The sequence below is a fragment of the Zootoca vivipara genome, chromosome 16, assembly GCF_963506605.1.
Source record: "Zootoca vivipara chromosome 16, rZooViv1.1, whole genome shotgun sequence".
Taxonomy (NCBI): domain Eukaryota; kingdom Metazoa; phylum Chordata; class Lepidosauria; order Squamata; family Lacertidae; genus Zootoca; species Zootoca vivipara.
In genome coordinates, this window is record NC_083291.1 from 31,619,751 (window position 1) to 31,639,102 (window position 19,352).

Consider the following 19,352-nt stretch of genomic DNA (forward strand, 5'->3'; position numbering starts at 1 on the left):
TTCAGCTCCTGTCCTACATCATTGTTGCAGCGCCCCCTGCAGCACCCTCTTGGCTTTGTCTGGGCGAACCAGCTGTGCTCGCCTAAATCCACCTCTGTTTCCCAAAATCTCTGCTTAGGCCAGGCTTCCACAACCTCAGCCCTCCATATGTTTTTGGCCTACAACTTCCACGATCCCTAGCTAGCAGGACCAGTGGTTAGGGATGATGGGAATTGTAGTCTCAAAACATCTGGAGGGCTGAGGAAGCCTGGCTTAGGCCCTCCCACCGGAGTCCACTTGGATGGTTCCATCTCCCTTGGTCCTCTCTACCCTGCTCCAATGGGAACTTCAACAAGGCTGGAGAATCCAGTGTTTGACTCTAGGGTCTTGTATGCCAAGATTATTTTATCTGTCTGAGTTATAGTCCTTCTGGAAATTTCAAAATGGGCACTCAGACTCAGCCCAGAATCCTGCCTTGCCACCCCCTTGGCACTGCATGTTCTCCCCATGTGGGTCAAGTCGCCCAACAAAGGGAAGGAGAAGGCATTAGGTGAGTAGAGGAGAAAATCAAGGACCACTCCAAGAGGCATTAGCAGCCATGGTAGCTGGAGGCAAGGAAGGATGGAGGGGCAAGCTAAATGTGATGGTAGAACCCAGAACGCATCCCTACAAAGCAGGGAGGTACAAACAAGAAGGCCCATGGCAGAGGAAGCCATGTCTCTCCTCCACTACACTAATTTCTAAAAGATTAAAAGCTTCCTTAACAGGGCTGCCTTCAGATGTCCTCTAAAGGTCTGGTAGTTATTTTTCTTTTTGACATCTGGTGGGAGGGCGCCACTATCGAGAAGGCCCTCTGCCTGGTTCCCTGTAACTTGGCTTCTCGCAGCGAGGTGACCGCCAGAAGGCCCTCGGCGCTGGAACTCAGTGTCCGGGCAGAGCGATGGAGGTGGAGACGCTCCTTCACGTATACTGGACCTAGGCTGTTTAGGGTTTTAAAGGTCAGCACCAACACTTTGAATTGTGCTCGGAAACGTACTGGGAGGGGATACATCCAGTAATGGTGTCTCAACAAAGAAACACAGCTTGGGGGCGGGTATCAGTTTCAATTGGGAAAGTATGAGTCAGGGGAAATATTGAGCTCCTCCATTCTTGCTCGCCAATGCTCTGCCTCAAAGCTCTACCCGCTTTCCCAGCCCTGCTTTGTTGGGAATCAGCAGCAGCCCAACAGTGACACACAGGGTGTCTTTTTGGCCCAACTGCATGCAGATTCTGTGGCTACAGACAATGCAGCTTGTTGTCTATATGGCACAAGTGAGTGTTGCTCTGTGACATGAAAGCTCTCTTTTTTAAAAAGTCCTTGTGCTGAGGAGAAACATGCACCACGAGAGCAACTTCAACCAGTCACAAATGATACAAGTGTAAAATAAAACGCTTTCAGGAAAACCCAGTAGGTACCAGGTGCACATAAACACACTGCAAATTTCTATTTTGCTGCTTGCAAACAGAATGCAAATTTCACATGTGCAAATGTCAAAGTTTCAGCTGCTTTCAACAGTCCCAAACTCTCCAACCCATCTGGAGGCGGCAGCTTCCTCAGTTTTTATGGGAGGGAGGGAGAAGAGCCGTCCCACACACTTGTCATGAGGCTGACAAAACAGACGAGGAACTAAATGGAAAATGGCTTAGCTAATTAAAAGGAGCAAATGTGCTTCTAGACAGCTTTTAAGGCTTTTATCTTTTATCGGCTGCTCAGCCAGGATCAAAAGAGCCACCAATTGCTTGATGGAGGCCTTTGCTGGTTCTAACAACTACTCCAGGTCTTCTTGGCACACTCCTTGTGCCAAATCACAGGGAGAATGCTCTGTAGTCTCCCTGAAGGTGGAAGGAAAGGGAAGCAGAGGGTGTAATTCTTGTAGTTGTATGTCAGAGACCTGCAACTAGACCACCTAGATTATTTTTCAGAGCTGAAAAGCAATCAATGGGGTGCAGAGCGGGGAGCAGACTAAATTGGACCCATTTCCCTCATAAAAATCCCCTCCAACTACTCAGAACTTTCTGTTAGCTTATCTTGAGAGAAAAGATAATGAACAGCAACTCTGGGAGGATGGCTTTGATTGGGAAAACAGTAAGGGGAGGAGTTAAAATCAGGGGCGTACCCAGGATCAAAACTAGGGGGGGGGGGCGAGCCATGGTCGTTCAGGTTGTGACATTTCAGCACGGAAAAAGGCGAATGAAACCAAAATTTTAAGAAAATTATATATAATTATAGCAGTGCTTTATTACAGTAGCTATTACAATTATTTGCTTGGAATTTTTTAAAATTTTTATTCTAGTTACATGTCTTATACCAGGGGTCCCCAGACTTACCGCGCGGCGGGCTGGAGGGCAGGGGAGTGCGCGCGCAGCGGGCCGGAGGGCGGGGGAGTGCGCGCCCGTGCGCATGCGCACACGCGCACGGTCGGGGAAAAATCGCCGAAAATCGCTTGTGCGCATGCGTATGGGCCTCCCCTGACCCGGAAGTGCATCGGAAATGACCTCTTCTGGGTCGGGAGAGGCCCATACGCATGCGCACAAAGGATTTTCGGCGATTTTTTGCTGATTTTTAAGATCGGCGCCGCGCTGCGCGCCATAAGAGCAGGCAGCGGCAGCGGGCGGCGGGGGTCGTCGCGGGCCGGATTGGGAGGCCAATTGGGCCGCATCCGGCCCGGGGGCCGTAGTTTGGGGACCCTGTCTTATACTAATATCATTTTTCTTGGGTTTGAAGAAAACTTGTTGAAAACAAGTTTCAATCCAGTCCTGATTTTCCTTGAAGAATTTCCAATGGACGCTCATCAAACACAACCCAGTCAGTCTGTCCTCTCCTATTGTACTGTACTTCTGAGCCAGGTCTTTACCCTTTAAAATTTAATTTTCTACAGAAATTACTTAACTTACCCTTTTGGAACCAGTTTCTTATATCCATTTAGGCAGCCTCGATGTCTTCTAAATGTAAATAAGAAGGTAAACTAATAGCGGGCGGCTCAGTTTTGCGGCGGGCGGCTCAGTTTAGTGATGCGGAACTCACTAGACCCCTCTAGAAGATTCCCTCTTCTCTCTGCTATAGCCCGCTAGAGACCTCTCCCTCCCTTCAATCCCAATGGCTGGCTGACATAGATTCCTCTACCAGTCGCTACCTGCTAGGCTTAAAACCCATCTGGCTGGGTTTCCTCAACCACTCTGGGCAGCTTCCAACAAAATATTGTATTAAATCAAATATTAAAAGCTTCCCTAAAAGTTCTGTTTTTGCAACTGTAAGCTTGGTTTTAAGGAGTCATTTGGTGCCTAGCTTTATATATGCAACTAATCCAGAATGCGGCAGCTAGACTGGTGACTGGGAGCGGCTGCCGGGAACACATAACACCAGTCCTGAGAGATCTACACTGGCTCCCAGTACGTTTCCGAGCACAATTCAAAGTGTTAGTGTTGACCTTCAAAGCCCTAAACGGCCTCGGTCCTGTATACCTGAAGGAGAGTCTCCACCCCCACCATTCAGCCCGGACACTGAGATCCAGCACCGAGGGCCTTCTGGAGCTTCCCTCATTGCGAGAAGTGAGGCTACAGGGAACCAGACAGAGGGCCTTCTCGGTAGCAGCACCTGCCCTTCCATCAGATGTCAAGGAAATAAGCAGCTATCTTAATTTTAAAAGACATCTGAAGGCAGCCCTGTTTAGGGAAGCTTTTAATATTTAATGCTGTGTTGTTTTAATATTCATTTGGGAGCCGCCCAGAGTGGCTGGGGAGACTCAGCCAGATGGGCAGGGTATAAATAAATTATTATTATTATTATTATTACTATATCTGAGTTTCTAACACTGCATGGCTGTCGCAGCTTGTGCTCCTCAGCTGGTGATGCATGATCTAGTCACTGCCCAAGCTTTTGTCTTAAGAAAACGAAAGTGAAGTCATGAGTGAGGACAGAGTGATTAGAAGCAAGAATGGTTTTAGGGCGGATGTGGGTGGAAGAAAGGCAGTGTGTGTGAGAGAGAAACCCAGAGCAAAGCCCAATTCAGAGGGAAAGCAGCTCACTGGAACAGTGGCGGAAGGCCTTAAAGGAGCCTGCCCGGCACCCCACCGGTCACGTCGACATCTTCAGCACATGATGTAAGCACAGCAACACTTCCTTCAAGGAAAGGGGAACTCCCACTGCCCACATTTCTCTGAGAGCAGCAACTAGAGTCAGGGCATCACTTGCTAGCAAGTGCCAATACTGTACTGGGGGCCTTTAGTGGAAAATTAGAAAAGTTGAGCGAGGGGAATTGGGCCAGCCTTCCAAAGTGCCGTGCTTTCTGCGGCCACAACAAACCCCTTTCCTTTCTGGTTGGTACTGGTGGAAGGGGCAGGCTGCCCCCTCATGTACCATATTTGGGCACAGGCCCTCCTGGTAATGTAGTAGCTTAAAGGTAAAGGTAAAGGGACCCCTGACCATTAGGTCCAGTCGTGACCGACACTGGGGTTGCGCGCTCATCTCGCATTATTGGCCGAGGGAGCCGGCGTATAGGTTCGAGGTCATGTGGCCAGCATGACAAAGCCACTTATGGCGAACCAGAGCAGCACACGGAAACACCGTTTACCTTCCCGCTGTATTTATCTACTTGCATTTTGACGTGCTTTCGAACTGCTAGGTTGGCAGGAGCTGGGACCGAGCAACGGGAGCTCACCCAGTTACAGGGATTCGAACCGCTGACCTTCTGATCAGCAAGCCCTAAGCTCAGTGGTTTAACCCACAGCGCCACCTGGGTCCCTAAAGTAGTAGCTTACAATCAACCAATTCAGCCTCACGCTCTTCTATCACTTCCTTCATCCCCATCAAATGAAAAAATCCTTCCAGTAGCACCTTAGAGACCAACTAAGTTTGTCATCAAATGTCCCATCAAATGGTTAGTTTAGAAAAGGCCTTTTTGATGGAGCCTAGATAAAAGAGAGCTGCCTGCTGCTCTAGTTCAGAGGTTCTCAAACTTCTTTCCCCTGGGCCACACTTTCAGAATAAAAATTTTCTAGTGCCACACTGAACTTTTTCTTGATAAGAAATACATTGCAAAACAAAGAAACAACTCCTAGCAGTGCTTGATTTATATTTTATAACATCAAACACAACTGCTTTATAATATGATCATGGGACATCCGGGGAGTATAAAACAATGCAGCTACATAAGAACATAAATCCTTCCCAAAATGTAATGATTAAACGAACCTCTTACACATGCACCTTAAGTATGTATGTATACAAACTCAATGAGAGGTGCAAGCTTGCTTTTGCCAGGTAATCTCATTTCTGTGAGGTCCAATTTGAGACAAACCCTCATGTCCTCATCACCACAAAAAAGCCTTTCTCTTTTCTGATCTTTCATATTCATCAGAGTTGAAAATCCCTGTTCACAACAATATGCGATGAAGAACTGTAGAGGAATAGCCAATTCTATCGAAGAGAGGCGTGGATACTGTTTCTGGTTGTACATCCACACTACTCAGAAATGTTTAAATGTTTCTTTGATTTCTCTAGAATCTTCCCCATCACACTTGCCATCCTCTCCTGCAACACCCTTGGAGAACCACTGCTTTGCAGTAGTTTAAATCAGAGGAGAACTCCTTCAAGCTGGTGGGCAGGGATAGATGCCCTCCTCCCCCAGCGTTTGAAAAAAAAACCCTGCCTGTTAAGACAGCTTCTTCACCCACAAGCACTGCTGTTTTCACAGCTTCTGTCTGCTTCCTGTTTATATAGAGGTTCCCACACATCTTTGGCCAGAGGGCAGCCCCCTTAGTCTGTTGCAGGAAAGGCAACAAAGACTTGGCGCACTGGATGGATTGTGGCATAAGTTGCAGTCCATAAACTCATGCCATAATCAATTTGCTCATCTTCTAATGGGTCACAGGATTAGCCAGGGAGACCAGCAGACATTCCTGGGTCAATGGAGAATCAGAAGCTAGGATGATGAACACCCGAACAACAGTCGACCCACCTCGCATCGGGAGGGAGCTGGTGGTCACGGGGAGATGAGAAAGCCCCCCACCATTGGAGTCAACTCCTAGGGGCTGAGGTCCCTTTGCCACCCCCAGTAAAACATTTGAGGGGACTGTTCCCCCCGAAAAGTTGATGGGCATTGCCATTCAAATGGTCTGTGTGTGCCACATCTTGTGTTTGATTATGCAGGGCGGGGCTTACCTGGGTCCCCACCCCATAGTTTATTCAAGGAAGTCAAGTTTTGAAATGTTAAAATGATTGTAAAATAAGCGAAATGTATAAACCTGAAAAGCATAAATATAATTTCAAGTTGGTACCCCCGCTTCCTATCCTGCCCCAGGAACATGGCACCTCAAGTCCAAAACAGGTTGCTACCTATGGACCCCTGGTTCCCAATGTGGGGCACACAGTGGGGGGAATTTGATTCTTAAGGGGGGCAATTCGAGAATGAGTTATTAACAGTGAATGGCCTTTTAGGCTTCATCCACGTGAACAGGACTTTGCTTTTGGAATAATAAGAATTAGCTACCGGTATATGTCACAGGGGTGGGATCAGGTTTTTAGAGAAGCTTAGGTGGGGCATAGCCAAAAAAAAAAAGGTTGAGAAGCAGTGCTATAGAGGGACGCTACAAACAAAGCAATATATCTTCTCTCCCCCGCCCCACCCCACCCCCAAAAGAAGAAGAAACCAGCAGCCGCCCTTCCCTCCCTCGTCCGGCCACACCTGTTACCTGGGAGAGGGGCAACGACCCATCCACCTGCCCTGGATTTCAGGTAGCGGGCACCTGCCTATTTGCTGGAAGCAGCGCCGAGGGGAGAAGCTGGCGGCTGCTCGAGCCCGGGGTCTGAGGAGCCACCACCCCGCCTTGGGCCGACGCCCTAGCCGGGCAGAGCCACCACCGGCAAAGCCCCTCACAGGGGGCGGGCGCCATTGTCGCAGCGGCTAGCGGCCGGGAGAGGAGGGAGGAAGGAAGGTCCCCGGTCAGTGTGAGCCCCGGCCCTGCCTTCGGGCCGAGGGATTCCCTCCGCGCGCATCCTTCTTTACCGTAAGCTTGGTCGGCGTCGTCGGGCTCCTTGCCGCTCGGCTCGCCGTCCATCGCTGCCGAAATCCGCCGGCGGGACGGAGAGCGCTGCTGCTGCTGCTGCAGGCGCCGCCGGGGGACTGCGAGGAGGCGGGGAGAGGCAGGGTTGCCTGGGCTGTGAGGCGAAGTCAGGCCCACCCGACGGCCCTCCGCCCCTTTCCTGCCTCGGCGCTGCCGCCTTCCTGCGCTTAGCGGTCCCGGCGGGGCGGGCGCGGCGACAGAAGAAGCGGATCCGTTTGTCTTGCGTGGCCGCTGTGCGGTGCACTTAAAAACCCGCTTCCTCACGGGGAAATGGCTACGGGAGAGGAAGTGTTGGAGGGAGAGGGCCTTTGTTGGTTGCTGCTGAGCCAGCGAGGTTTAAGCTCCCCTTCTCCACGCCAGGACTTATTAGACAATCAATACCTTCTTCTTTGGCGATCACTCGTAGCCGAGTCAGATTGTCCTCCATTAACACGTTTGGTTTTTTTACAGTGAGAACAAGAAATATACGCAATACTCAAGGCTGTATGCAGGTCACTGAAGGATCGGCTTCTGCGTCAGAGAAAGCCCCAGCATGGCCTTGGGGAAACTGAACCTCCAAAACTGGGGCGCCAGACGACATGCCATAACTTAGGACCTCGACTTAGTAGACTTTGCAAGGGGACACAGAGGTCCCTGACGTTTCCAAAAGCTTCAGTATAACTCTTGTTTGGGATTTTGTTTGGGATTTTCCGCTCACTTAGCTGAAGGGAGCTTTTTCTTCTTCTTTTCCAAACAGCCTTTCAGAAAGCAACCCCCTTCTTTTAACCACACTGTAAGCATAGGAGGCAACTCCTAGGGGCAGAGGGGTCTTCAGCCCCACCCATAACATATTTGAGGGTGCTGGCCCCCAAAAGTTTTGATGGTCATTGCCATTCAAATAGTGTGTGTGCATCATGTGATCGATTATGTGGGGCTCGCCCCCCCAAAAAAATTATTCAAGTTGGCACCCCTGACTGTAAGAGTTGGTTACTTAGCAGGCATCCTCCCTCAAATTGTGCTTGCCTGGGGGTGACTCTCCTCAGTTGATGCCATTGCCTGTTTGGTCTAGGTGACTTATAGGGCCCCCTTTAACTAGAATATGTGAGGCTCCACTAGCTGCCAGGTCTACAACCAGGGTCGGCCATACTATTAGGTACATTGAGGCTATGTCTTTGAGCCACAAATGTCAAGGGGAGCCCACACCTCCAGGCAGAGGGAGGCAATTTTATTACCAGAAAGGAACAGAAGCACTTGGACATCTTCTGCCTCAAGTGCCAAAATACCTTAACCAGCCTTGGGTATGACATACTTTGACCTGGGGTGGGTGGGTGGGTGGGGAGAGAGAGAGAGAGAGGAGATCTCTCCAGGGTGGGGAGACTTTGCAGGCGGGACCCGCTCTACGCGCCAAGCCGGGGGGCGTGTTCGGCCCCCTGCTTCACCTATACCTGCTGCCACGCTCAGGCCTCTGGCTGGCCAATAGGGCCAGTCCATGGGCGGGGTTACCTGCCTTAAAACAGCACGGCAGCATCCGAATCCCCCTTCTGCTGCTGCTCCCCAACGGATCTCCCGCCCACCCTCCCTTTAGGTCTTCATCTTCCCTTAGTGTGTTTGCTTTGACCTTGCTATGGACTTCGGTTGGTCGCCTTTGGTTGCCCAAGGGGCCTGGTAGGAGTTTTTTATCCAATTGGCACCGGCCTCTTGGTTTTTTCGCCTACCTCGTAGCAATTTGTCACAACTGCTTTCGGTATTTGGCAGTAGGCATTGGAATGTGGAGTTGTCTGGTGTGTTTGAGGACTGCTTGTGGCCATCATCCAACCCTCCTCTCATAGGGGTATCCCCTTAAGGGATCTGGCGGTCATGGATCCCGTCCGATGCCCTGCTGGGGGCTAGGGCCATGGCACGACCCCCGGTGACACCAGGGGAAGCTTTCATTTGTATCTGCATCAACAGGCTCCTCCCTCGGGGTGTTAACCTTATATGACCCCCCACGGAGCGGGGTGGAGTCATGCTTGCTAGGGTGTCCAATGTCTAAGCCAATACCTCTCACTTGCTCTAACCAATAAAGTTGTGGCCTTATTTTACCCATTAACTCAAATTCCATGTGTCACTGTGTCTTCATTTCTCGCAGGGGGCGGGTCCTCGAACCGCAATTTAAAGCTTTGTCTCAGCCAGCAACATATTTTGGGCTAGCTCTGTTGGCAGCCAGCGCAGTTTTGGCAAGATTGGCCAAAAGTACTTCCTCCTCCTCATGATACCTGTATGGCAGGTTCCCTTGCCCCAAACAAAAGTTCTTGTTTATCAATGACAGGGGATCATGCAACCCATTGGCCTTCCCTGGAATTGAGGAAAGAGAGTGACACTTTTAAAAGTATCTAATTTTCAGAACACAAGATGTAACAGCTCCACTACATAGAAACTGAGAGCTGATTTAAAATCTCTTGGATGTTTGTCTTGCACTCCGAGGCTGTTAAGGACAAGGAAACTCAACCACAGCACCATATTACTACAGACAAGCAACCTATAATTTCCTCCTCCAGATCCAGGAATGACTCTCAGAGGCTGGCAACAGGCCCTTTCCTCCCTGACAATTTAAATGGGTGTTGACTCTGCTGCGGTGTGAGCTTTTGCCTTTCATAGAATGTGCTGAGACCTGAGACCATTTAGGAATATGCTCTCCCAAGGATCAAAATATATATCCATTGCTAGAACATAATTGTTTAACAGACAGAATTCTCCCTCTTTCCTTTGTTTCTTCTGAGCTTAACATTCTGAAATCAACTGTACATATATGAGAGCGAAGTATACATAGCCGTCAACTCATATGCAGAACGCAGGTTTCTTAATGTGGAAAAGTTTGTACTTTCTAGAAAAGGTAGGGAATTATACACTTTGAAGTTAAGGCTGCCAGAAATGTTTAAGCTGAACATGCCTGCCCTCACAGCCCACAAAAGCAGCTTGCTCATGCTGTTCCCTACCCCTCTAATTTATGTCTGATCTATGACACAGAAAAACAGGTACTCATGTATGCTGAGACCATTAAATAATCCAAGGACAGGGATGTAGCGGTGAATACACACAAGTTCTTTTTCCACAGTAATGCAAGCAAACAGGGATGTATTTTACAGTTCAAACCTCAGTTGCTGAAACAATTAAAGCAAAAGCTGAGATCATTCTGGCCTATACCCTCAGGATTATTGCAGAAACGCATGTGCTCTGTCATCCAAAGGAAATCACGCCCAGCAGCGATGGACTTGTAATTGCTCAGGGAAATACAGTGCATGGCTGCTCGAGTCCCGAAGGAAAGAAATTTTGGTTCAGCAACTTGGCCATCCCTTTTTGGTTGCCTATACAGACTGGGGCAAAAAAGAAAAGAAAAGAATTAGTTGTTTGTTTTGTTTTGTTCTTTGCTTTCAGGCTAGCTACCAGAAAAGCAAGGCTCCTCCGCCCCCATTCCCCAGCAAATTTTAAAAGATGTGTCCTCTGAGTATACATCTTTTTCTGCTGGGCTCTGCCTCCGGAAACTGCAATAATGAGGACCTGCCTCCCCGAAAAAGCTAGTTGGGTTCCACCTCTCAGCTCAAAGTCGGCTCCCCCAAAAGACCTAAGGAGCATTGCCCCAGAACCCACCCAGGCCTATTTCAAGAATTGGCAACCCTTCTCCCGCCCACCAACTGAATAACAACTTTGCAATCAAATTAGAGTTTCTGGCTGGGAAACCTCTGAGTGCATAGCTTCTTTGTGGTGAACAGCAGACTGTACATTACCAGGCAAAGGAAGGCAGGAGGATAGAATACTTACTTGGGTCCCTGCACTGAAAAAAAGGAGGGCAATACCAATGTACTTTCTGACAATCATATTTTCTACACGTTTTGCTTTGTACTCTTGCTTAGATGAAAGTGCCATAGGTAGTGGCGGTTGTGTGTCTGGGAAACCCACAGCAACAGGAGATTTAGTCTGTGTGGTGGAAAGGAGGAGGTTTGACCCCTGCCCATGTGCATTTCTCCTCCAGCCCCTCAAAATTTTCCCCAGCAGAAATCCTTTATACCAAGGCATCCCAAAACTTCGGCCCTCCAGATGTTTTGGACTACAATTCCCATCTTCCCCGACCACTGGTCCTGTTAGCTAGGGATCATGGGAGTTGTAGGCCAAAACATCTGGAGGGCCACAGTTTGGAGATGCCTGCTTTATACTGTTGCTTAACAGAAAATGTTGCAACAGCCCCCTCAGCTTCTTCTCTGCAGACTGCACCCACCTGGCTTTTAAAAAACAGAGAGCACAACGAACATGTAGTTCTATCCTCATGTTGCTTCCACATCAGAGCCCTTTAACACTGTGGTAGAACTGATTTTCTGCAAGAAACCCGAAGCAGAATTATCATCCTTCTCCACAGCTAAGATTCTCTTAAAATGTGAATTCACAAATAGGGTTGCCAGGCTCAATAGAGGACAGGACTTCTGTGCCTTTAATTGCCCTGCTCTCTTTTGAGTCTGGAAACCTTAAAGAGAAACCAGCAGACCCTTTGCTTGGAAATTAAACAAAGGGCTTGCTGGTTTCTCTTTAAGGTTTCCAGACTCAAAAGAGAGCAGGGCAATTAAAGGCACAAAAGTCCTGTCCTCTATTGAGTCTGGCAACCCTATTCACAAATCAATCCCACCCAGGAAAGGCCATTTGCAATGCTAATTAAAAGTTTCCCCCTTGTAGGTTCACACAGCCTGTTTTATTGCTTCCTAATAAGCATGGGACGTAGGTAGCGCTGTGGTTTAAACCACAGAGCCTAGGGCAGGCATCCCCAAACTTCGGCCCCCCAGATGTTTTGGACTACAATTCCCATCATCCCTGACCACTGGTCCTCTGAGCTAGGGATCATGGGAGTTGTAGGCCAAAACATCTGGAGGGCCGCAGTTTGGGGATGCCTGGCCTAGGGCTTGCCAATCAGAAGGTTGGTGGCAGGGTGAGCTCCCATTGCTCGGTCCCTGCTCCTGCCAACCTAGCAGTTCAAAAGCATGTTAAAGTGCAAGTAGGTAAATAGGTACTGCTCCAGCAAGAAGGTAAACAGCGTTTCCATCTCCAAAAAAGCGAGATGAGCGCCACAACCCCAGAGTCGTCCGTGACTGGACCTAACGGTCAGGGGTCCCTTTACCTTTACCTTTAATAAGCATGGGGGTGGGGGAATGAGTGATCAATACTTTTAGTAACTGAATCTCTTAATTGTCCCAGTCAAGTTTCTGGTCCAAGGGGAGCCTTTTTTGTTTTCTTTAGAAAAATAGCAATATTTTGCTAGGAAAAATGGAAATAAAATGTAATGATGAGAGGAAATGAATAAGTCACACACGTAGCACGGGAGGCTGTGATGTCCCTGAGTTAAGAAACTGGAGGGCTCTTAACTGGATTGTTGTTAACTGGATTGTTGTTCACACCATGTCTGCTTCCACCCACATTGATCTTCTTCCTGAACTAATAATAATAATAATAATAATAATATATTCTTTATACCCCACCCATCTGACTGGGTTTCCCCAGCCACTTTGGGCAGCTCCCAACAGAATATTAAAAACACAATAAAACATCAAACATAAATACTTCCCAATATGGGGCTGCCTTCAGGTGTCTTCTAAAAGTCAGATATCTGATGGGAGGGCGTTCCACAGGGCGGGCGCCACTACCAAGAAAGCCCTCTGCCTGGTTCCCTGTAACCTCACTTCTCGCAGTGAGGGAACCACCAGAAGGCCCTCAGAGCTGGACCTCAGTGTCCGGGCAGAACGATGGGGGTGGAGACACTCCTTCAGGAAGGACCGCAGCATTCCATGATTCATTATCCAGATGCTGACTTATTTAAAGTTGTTGAGAGCAAACTAATTCATCCCTCTTCAACATGCTCAGAGGCACTGGATACTACTTCCCAAGACCCCTGGCAGAGTACTGCCATTGAAAGAAAATTCTGATCCTGGATCAAACTGACATATTATTATTTTTGCTTATGATAGTATATAGAATGTTGCACCCCACTGTTATTCCTTCTGTAATCTGTTATCCCAATGTGAAGACAGCACTTCCTACCAAAACAATATATGGCCATCCTTTTATTAAAAAGAAACCTATGCAATAGCTTCTAAACCAATGCTATAATAAATAAACAATGTACAATATGCATCAGTGTTAATGAGAAGCGATCCATTTCTAATTTGAATGTACTTTCTAGCCACTGAAAATCCATTAACGCTGCAGGAAATCCAAAACATCATGTTAATGTAATATGGAGAAATGCCCAGTCAGTTGAACAGATGTTCAAAGCATTGTGCAACCCTCTGCTGGTTAATGCAGTATATGACATGTGCCTGAAATGTTAATAATATTTGTGTCTTGGGACACATGGAACGCATAGAGTAAGCGGAATTTGATCTTCTTTTAATCCATATAATAATGCAATTAAAATAAGAAAAGCAAGCTTTTAAATCTCATATGCCTAATCATGTTCAGAGCAAAATATATATACTTAAGCTGTAGTCTTAGAAACACTTACTGGGAGCAAACCAGTGGAACTTACTTGCAAGTAGACATGGAAAAAATTGCACTTCATAATAGGCTTGATGTTCCTTTTATGCCCCATCGATGATTTCTGGAGACCAGAAAGTTCAACCAGGTAACCAAGACCCTGTGGCTACAGCAGACTGTGCATTTGAGTGATCACATATGTTTCGTTTTTGCTCACCAGATGATTCAGGACATGCTAATCCACCAGAGACAAAGGATTACTGGTGTGTGTGTGTGTGTGTGTGTGTGTGTGTGTGTGTGTGTGTAAATTAAAACTATAGGAGTAAAGTATGTCCTTCCAGTCTGCCTTCAGAAGGAGTCCTGTGCAATCTAATAGTTCACATATTTTAAACAGACACATGCTGGTTGTTATAAGATGTTCCTTTATTCTGTTTTGCAGCTCTTCTTTTCAATGATCAGCATGGCAACAATTGTTTGAACCACCCAGATACTATAACTAATTCCTTTTTTGAAAATCTACTTGTAGTTCAGTTCTGACAGTTCACTTCTGGAACTTGGTGGTTGTAAACTAGAACAATCCCAGACAGAAGTGTGTTTGGAACAAAGGTGAATAATAGCTACACTGCCTTTCCTCCCCAGGGATCCAGGCTGGGTATGTACAGTACTATGCATCCTGGCAGAAGTTGGGGTGGGAAGCAAGATAGAGTATGGTGTCCCACTCTTGAACATTTAAAGTGGAAAACAACAACAACAGAGGATTTGATGCAAGTATATTCTTCAATGCCTGTTGTCTGGCATTGCCGGATTGAAAGAGATTGCCGGAAGAAATATCAACAACCTCAGATATGCAGATGACACAACCTTGATGGCAGAAAATGAGGAGGAATTAAAGAACCTTTTAATGAGAGTGAAAGAGGAGAGCGCAAAATGTGGTCTGAAGCTCAACATCAAAAAAACCAAGATCATGGCCACTGGTCCCATCACCTCCTGGCAAATAGAAGGGGAAGAAATGGAGGCAGTGAGAGATTTTACTTTCTTGGGCTCCTTGATCACTGCAGATGGTGACAGCAGTCATGAAATTAAAAGACGCCTGCTGCTTGGGAGAAAAGCAATGACAAACCTAGACAGCATCTTAAAAAGCAGAGACATCACCTTCCCTACAAAGGTCCGTATAGTTAAAGCTATGGTTTTCCCAGTAGTAATGTATGGAAGTGAGAGTTGGACCATAAAGAAGGCTGATCGCCGAAGAATTGGTGCTTTTGAATTATGGTGCTGGAGGAGACTCTTGAGAGTCCCATGGGCTGCAAGAAGATCAAATCTATAAATTCTTAAGGAAATCAGCCCTGAGTGCTCACTGGAAGGACAGATCGTGAAGCTGAGGCTCCAATACTTTGGCCACCTCATGAGAAGAGAAGAATCCTTGGAAAAGACCCTGATGTTGGGAAAGATTGAGGGCACTAGGAGAAGGGGACGACAGAGGACGAGATGGTTGGACAGTGTTCTCAAAGCTACGAACATGAGTTTGACCAAACTGCGGGAGGCAGTGCAAGACAGGAGTGCCTGGCGTGCTATGGTCCATGGGGTCATGAAGAGTCGGACACGACTAAACGACTAAACAACAACAACATATTCTTCAATATCACTAAGGTAGTATGGTAAAAAGGTAAAGCTACCCCTGACCATTAGGTCCAGTCGCGGATGACTCTGGGGTTGTGGCGCTCATCTCCCTCTATAGGCCAAGGGAGCTGGCGTTTATCCACAGACAGCTTCCGGGTCATGTGGCCAACATGACTAAGCCACTTCTGGCGAACCAGAGCAGCACATGGAAACGCTGTTTACCTTCCCGCCGGAGCGGTACCTATTTATCTACTTGCACTTTTTGGCGTGCTTTCGAACTGCTAGGTGGGCAGGAGCTGGGACAGAACAATGGGAGCTCACCGTTGAACCGCCGATCTTCTGATCGGCAAACCCTAGGCTCTGTGGTTTAGACCATAGCACCACCCACATCCCTAAAGTAGTATGGTAGGCATAGGAAAATAAGCAATTTTTTTTAAAGGATCTGTGCTTTTGACATGTATACATAATGTATAGGAATAGGAGGAATGATTAGGGATTCTTCAGGGCCTAGGGGTACATTAGGAAATCTAAGAAACTGTTCTTGACATCATAAAATATCAATTTCACAGAAGATAGACCAATGATGCCCAGATACACACAATAACAGGCAAACCACCTGCATGCATCACCCCAGAACAATATCTAGATTGCTTTTCATTCTGGGAGACTGGAGCATGGTTTAACCCACACGCTGTAACAAGACGATGCCAAGTGCTTTTGGAGAAACCATTAGAAGGCCAAAAGCACACAGTTTCATCATTCCATTTGGCAACACTGTTAAGGAGAACTAGATGTTCCCTTCTTATATTGACCCGTCTCTGCTCTGCAACGTATCGCTAGAAAACTGCGCGCTATCTTTGAAATATGATTAGTTCCCTGCTTCTGTAAGCTTTCGAAACTGAATTAGGAAAATTGTGTTTAAAAAGAAAATACATCTTGTGTTCTGCTTATCAATTGAAAACAGCCTCTTCTGCCCCCCCCCACTTGCTAGCTTGGCTCCCAATTATGGAGAAAACATCAAGGCAAATCATAGCTTGAAACTGAGTCACAGTGGAGACTTGCGCTTAGTTCTTCATGCAGCGCCTAGTTAAACTATGGAACTCTCTCCCACAAGAGGCAGTCATGGCAACCAGCTAGAGTGGCTTAAGAAGAAGAAGAAAAGGACTAGACAGCTTCATGGAGGAAAGGGCTGTTGATGGCTATGCTCTGCTTCCATAGCTGGAGGCAGCAAAGCTTCTGAATACCAGTTGCTGGAAATCACAGGTGGGGAATGTGCTGTTCTTGTGCTCAAATCCTGCTCCCTGGTTTCCCACAGGATCTGGTTGGCCACTGTGAGGACAGGACGCTGGGCTAGATGGGCCACTGGCCTGATCCAACAGGCTCTTTTTATGTTCTTATATACTTAATTGAGCCTCTGGCTGTTAGGGCTACATAGAAAATAGCCCTGCTGGAGCAAGCCAAGGTCTGCTTCCAACTGCAGCCTACCAGATGCTTCGAAAAAGCAGCCCCTAAGCAGGGCATGAAGGCAAAAAAAAAAAAATTAGAAGCCTCCTACACTGTCTGCATGCCAGCAGCTGGTATTCAATGGCCCATTGCCTCTGGACCGGGAGTTTCTATTTAGCTCTCTCTTTTTGGAAAAATTATAATATTTATAAGTGGCTTTTCAAACATCCAAAGCAGCATTTGTTTTTTTTCAGCACAATAAGACAAAATTATAAAACAAAGCTGAGAGATAGCTCAGTTGGTAGAGCTGGAGACTCTTAATCTCAGGGTTATGGGTTTGAGCCCCACACAGGGCAAAAGATCCCTACATTGTAGGGGGTTGGACAACAAGAACCTCACAATCCCTTCCAACTCTACAAGTCTGTTGATTCTGAAAGCAGCAAACAATAACCCAAACTCCTAAACCAACCAAACAAGAGCTACCAGAAGACTTTAACTGCCAACGTTTTAACAAGCCCCTGCTGTGCAAAGTTTGATCTATAGATTTCTGCAGATCAAGCTGGCAACCCTACATGAGAGTCTCAAAGCAATTTCTGGGTCTTCCTGTTGATATTTTACCCTGGCAGGGCCATTTGTAGCAGCTTCAGCCTGCAGTAACCAGCTACCATGGACTTGCTCCCAGTATGTGTGGTTTTCATGGTTTTACCAGTCAGTCCAAATCTTGATTTTTGGTCATACCCAGAGTCTGGGCTGCAGCAACAAAAACGGATTTCTTCTCTTCTGCGATTGTGCCTGCAAACTGCTGACCAGCCACTGGATCTTACTCATACTGTGCAATCTAAGGTGACTAGGTGCAGTCGGTGGACAAGGCTCTTTCTGAATCTTTAACAGGTGTACAGAAGAGGGTACCTGCGGCATATGGTTGGTGCTTGTTAACCAATGGGGATTGTGGGGGGGGGAATGTGTTGGACAGCAGCTTTTCTGCAGAAGTTAATACACGAAGCTTTTTCATAGCACGGAGAAGGAGCATTCGCCAACATCTGGCAATCAAGCTGTTGTTAAAAGGCACAGGAGCCGGCTGGTGGGGACTGGTTTTAAAGGTTGGCAAGCTTATTTGGCAGGTGCAACTTGCCATGTAAGGGTTAAAAACATAAACACACGCAACCTGATCTTCCATAATAGGCTCATCAGGTGCAAACTGGAAAACCGCCCTGCCACTTTAGCAGCGTGTGATACAGAACAAAGGAAGGAAGAAGGGCTCAGGACCCGCAATACCAATACATACCGTGGTACCTCGACTTATGAACGACTTGACAACCGAATTTTTCTACTTACAAATGGGGCAAATGGCCGCATGCCTACAGATTTCTCGACATCTGAACAGAAACCACGGCAGTTTTAGATAGGGTTTTTTCGACTTATGAATTTTTAGATGGGGTTGCTTCGACTTACGAAATTTTCCGTTTCCAATGCATTCCTATGGGAAATCGCGTTTCCAATGGCGCTTTTCGACTTATGAATTTTTCGACCTATGAAGGTGCCTTCGGAACGGATTAAATTCATAAGTCGAGGCACCACTGTACCTCAAGGACCGCCTCTTTCCATATGAACCTACCCAGACCTTGAGATCATCTTCTGAGGCCCTCCTTCGTGTGCCTCCTCCTTGAAAGGTGTGGAAGGTGGCAACATGAGAACCGGCCTTCCCCACAGTCCACGGGGGTCTGTGGAATGCGCTCTCCCCAGGGAAGTTCACCTGGCACCTTCATTATACACCTTTAGGCGCCAGGCAAAGATGTTCCTTTATAACCAGGCCTTTTAAAATGTGTTGGGTTTGGGGGGGGGCTATTGGGTTCTTGTTTTTATTTTTATTATGTATTTTGTAGTTTTGTATCTTGATTTTATTCTGTGAACTGCCCTGAGACCCCCAGGTATAAGGCAGTATATAAATCCAATAAATAAATAAAGCAATAAATAATGTTGCTTTCCCCTTGGATCTGCTCTTCACCTGATCCCCTTGCCCACCTCCCACCCAGTCTCCAGAGAAGTACAAGAATCCTGTCTGCTCCAGAAGGTGGGAGGAATTGAAAAGGGCTGGGGTAAGGAGAAAGCACAGGTTAATGACATAAGAAGAGCCTGCTGGATCAGGCCAAGGGCCCATCTACTCCTGCATCCTGTTCTCCCAGTGGCTGACTAGATGGCTGTGAGAAACCAGTGGGCAGAACATGAGCACAAGAGCCCCCTCCCCTCCCGTGGTCTCCAGCATCTGGTACTTGGAAGCACTGCTGTTTCCAGCTGTGCAGATAGAGACCATAACCATCCTAGTACAATGATGGCACATAAAGTACCACGACCCACAGAGAGAACACAGCATCTTTAGCTGTGTGACATTCATTCATTCATTCATTCATCCATTCATATCCAACCTGAAAGCATGCAAGTTTTTTAAACAGTATTTCTCCCTCCAGGCTTCAGAGATCCTTTGTCCAGCTTTTCTGGCCTTCTACACAGTCTCCTTGTGGCTCAGACTCAGCGTTACTGACATTGCCTGCAGTGGAGGAGTTGTGCACATTCCAGCTGGGATTAATTCTAAGTCTAGCGCACACACATACACACAGAGTTCCCCTGGCCTCATAAAGCCTGGCATTGTGTGAAGGGCACCGCTGCGTCCACCGAAATATCACTCCCATGCAGTCATCGCTGTCACCAAAGCACAATGGAAGGCCTGCCATGCGCTGCCTCGT

The 19,352-nt window shown here is 47.4% G+C and overlaps 1 protein-coding gene across 2 annotated transcripts in view; it reads right to left on the minus strand.

Annotated features, from left to right (window-relative positions):
• SLC44A2 (solute carrier family 44 member 2) overlaps window positions 1–7,355 on the minus strand; it is a 63,986-nt gene extending 56,631 nt beyond the window's left edge. The window contains exon 1 of one of the 2 annotated variants that reach the window (XM_060268812.1): window positions 7,023–7,355. In XM_060268812.1, coding sequence (XP_060124795.1) covers window positions 7,023–7,074 — 52 coding nt within the window. In that variant the 5' untranslated portion in view covers window positions 7,075–7,355. The remainder of the gene's footprint in view (window positions 1–7,022) is intronic. The other variant, XM_060268810.1, reaches the window with a different exon arrangement.
• Window positions 7,356–19,352: the final 11,997 nt, after the last annotated feature.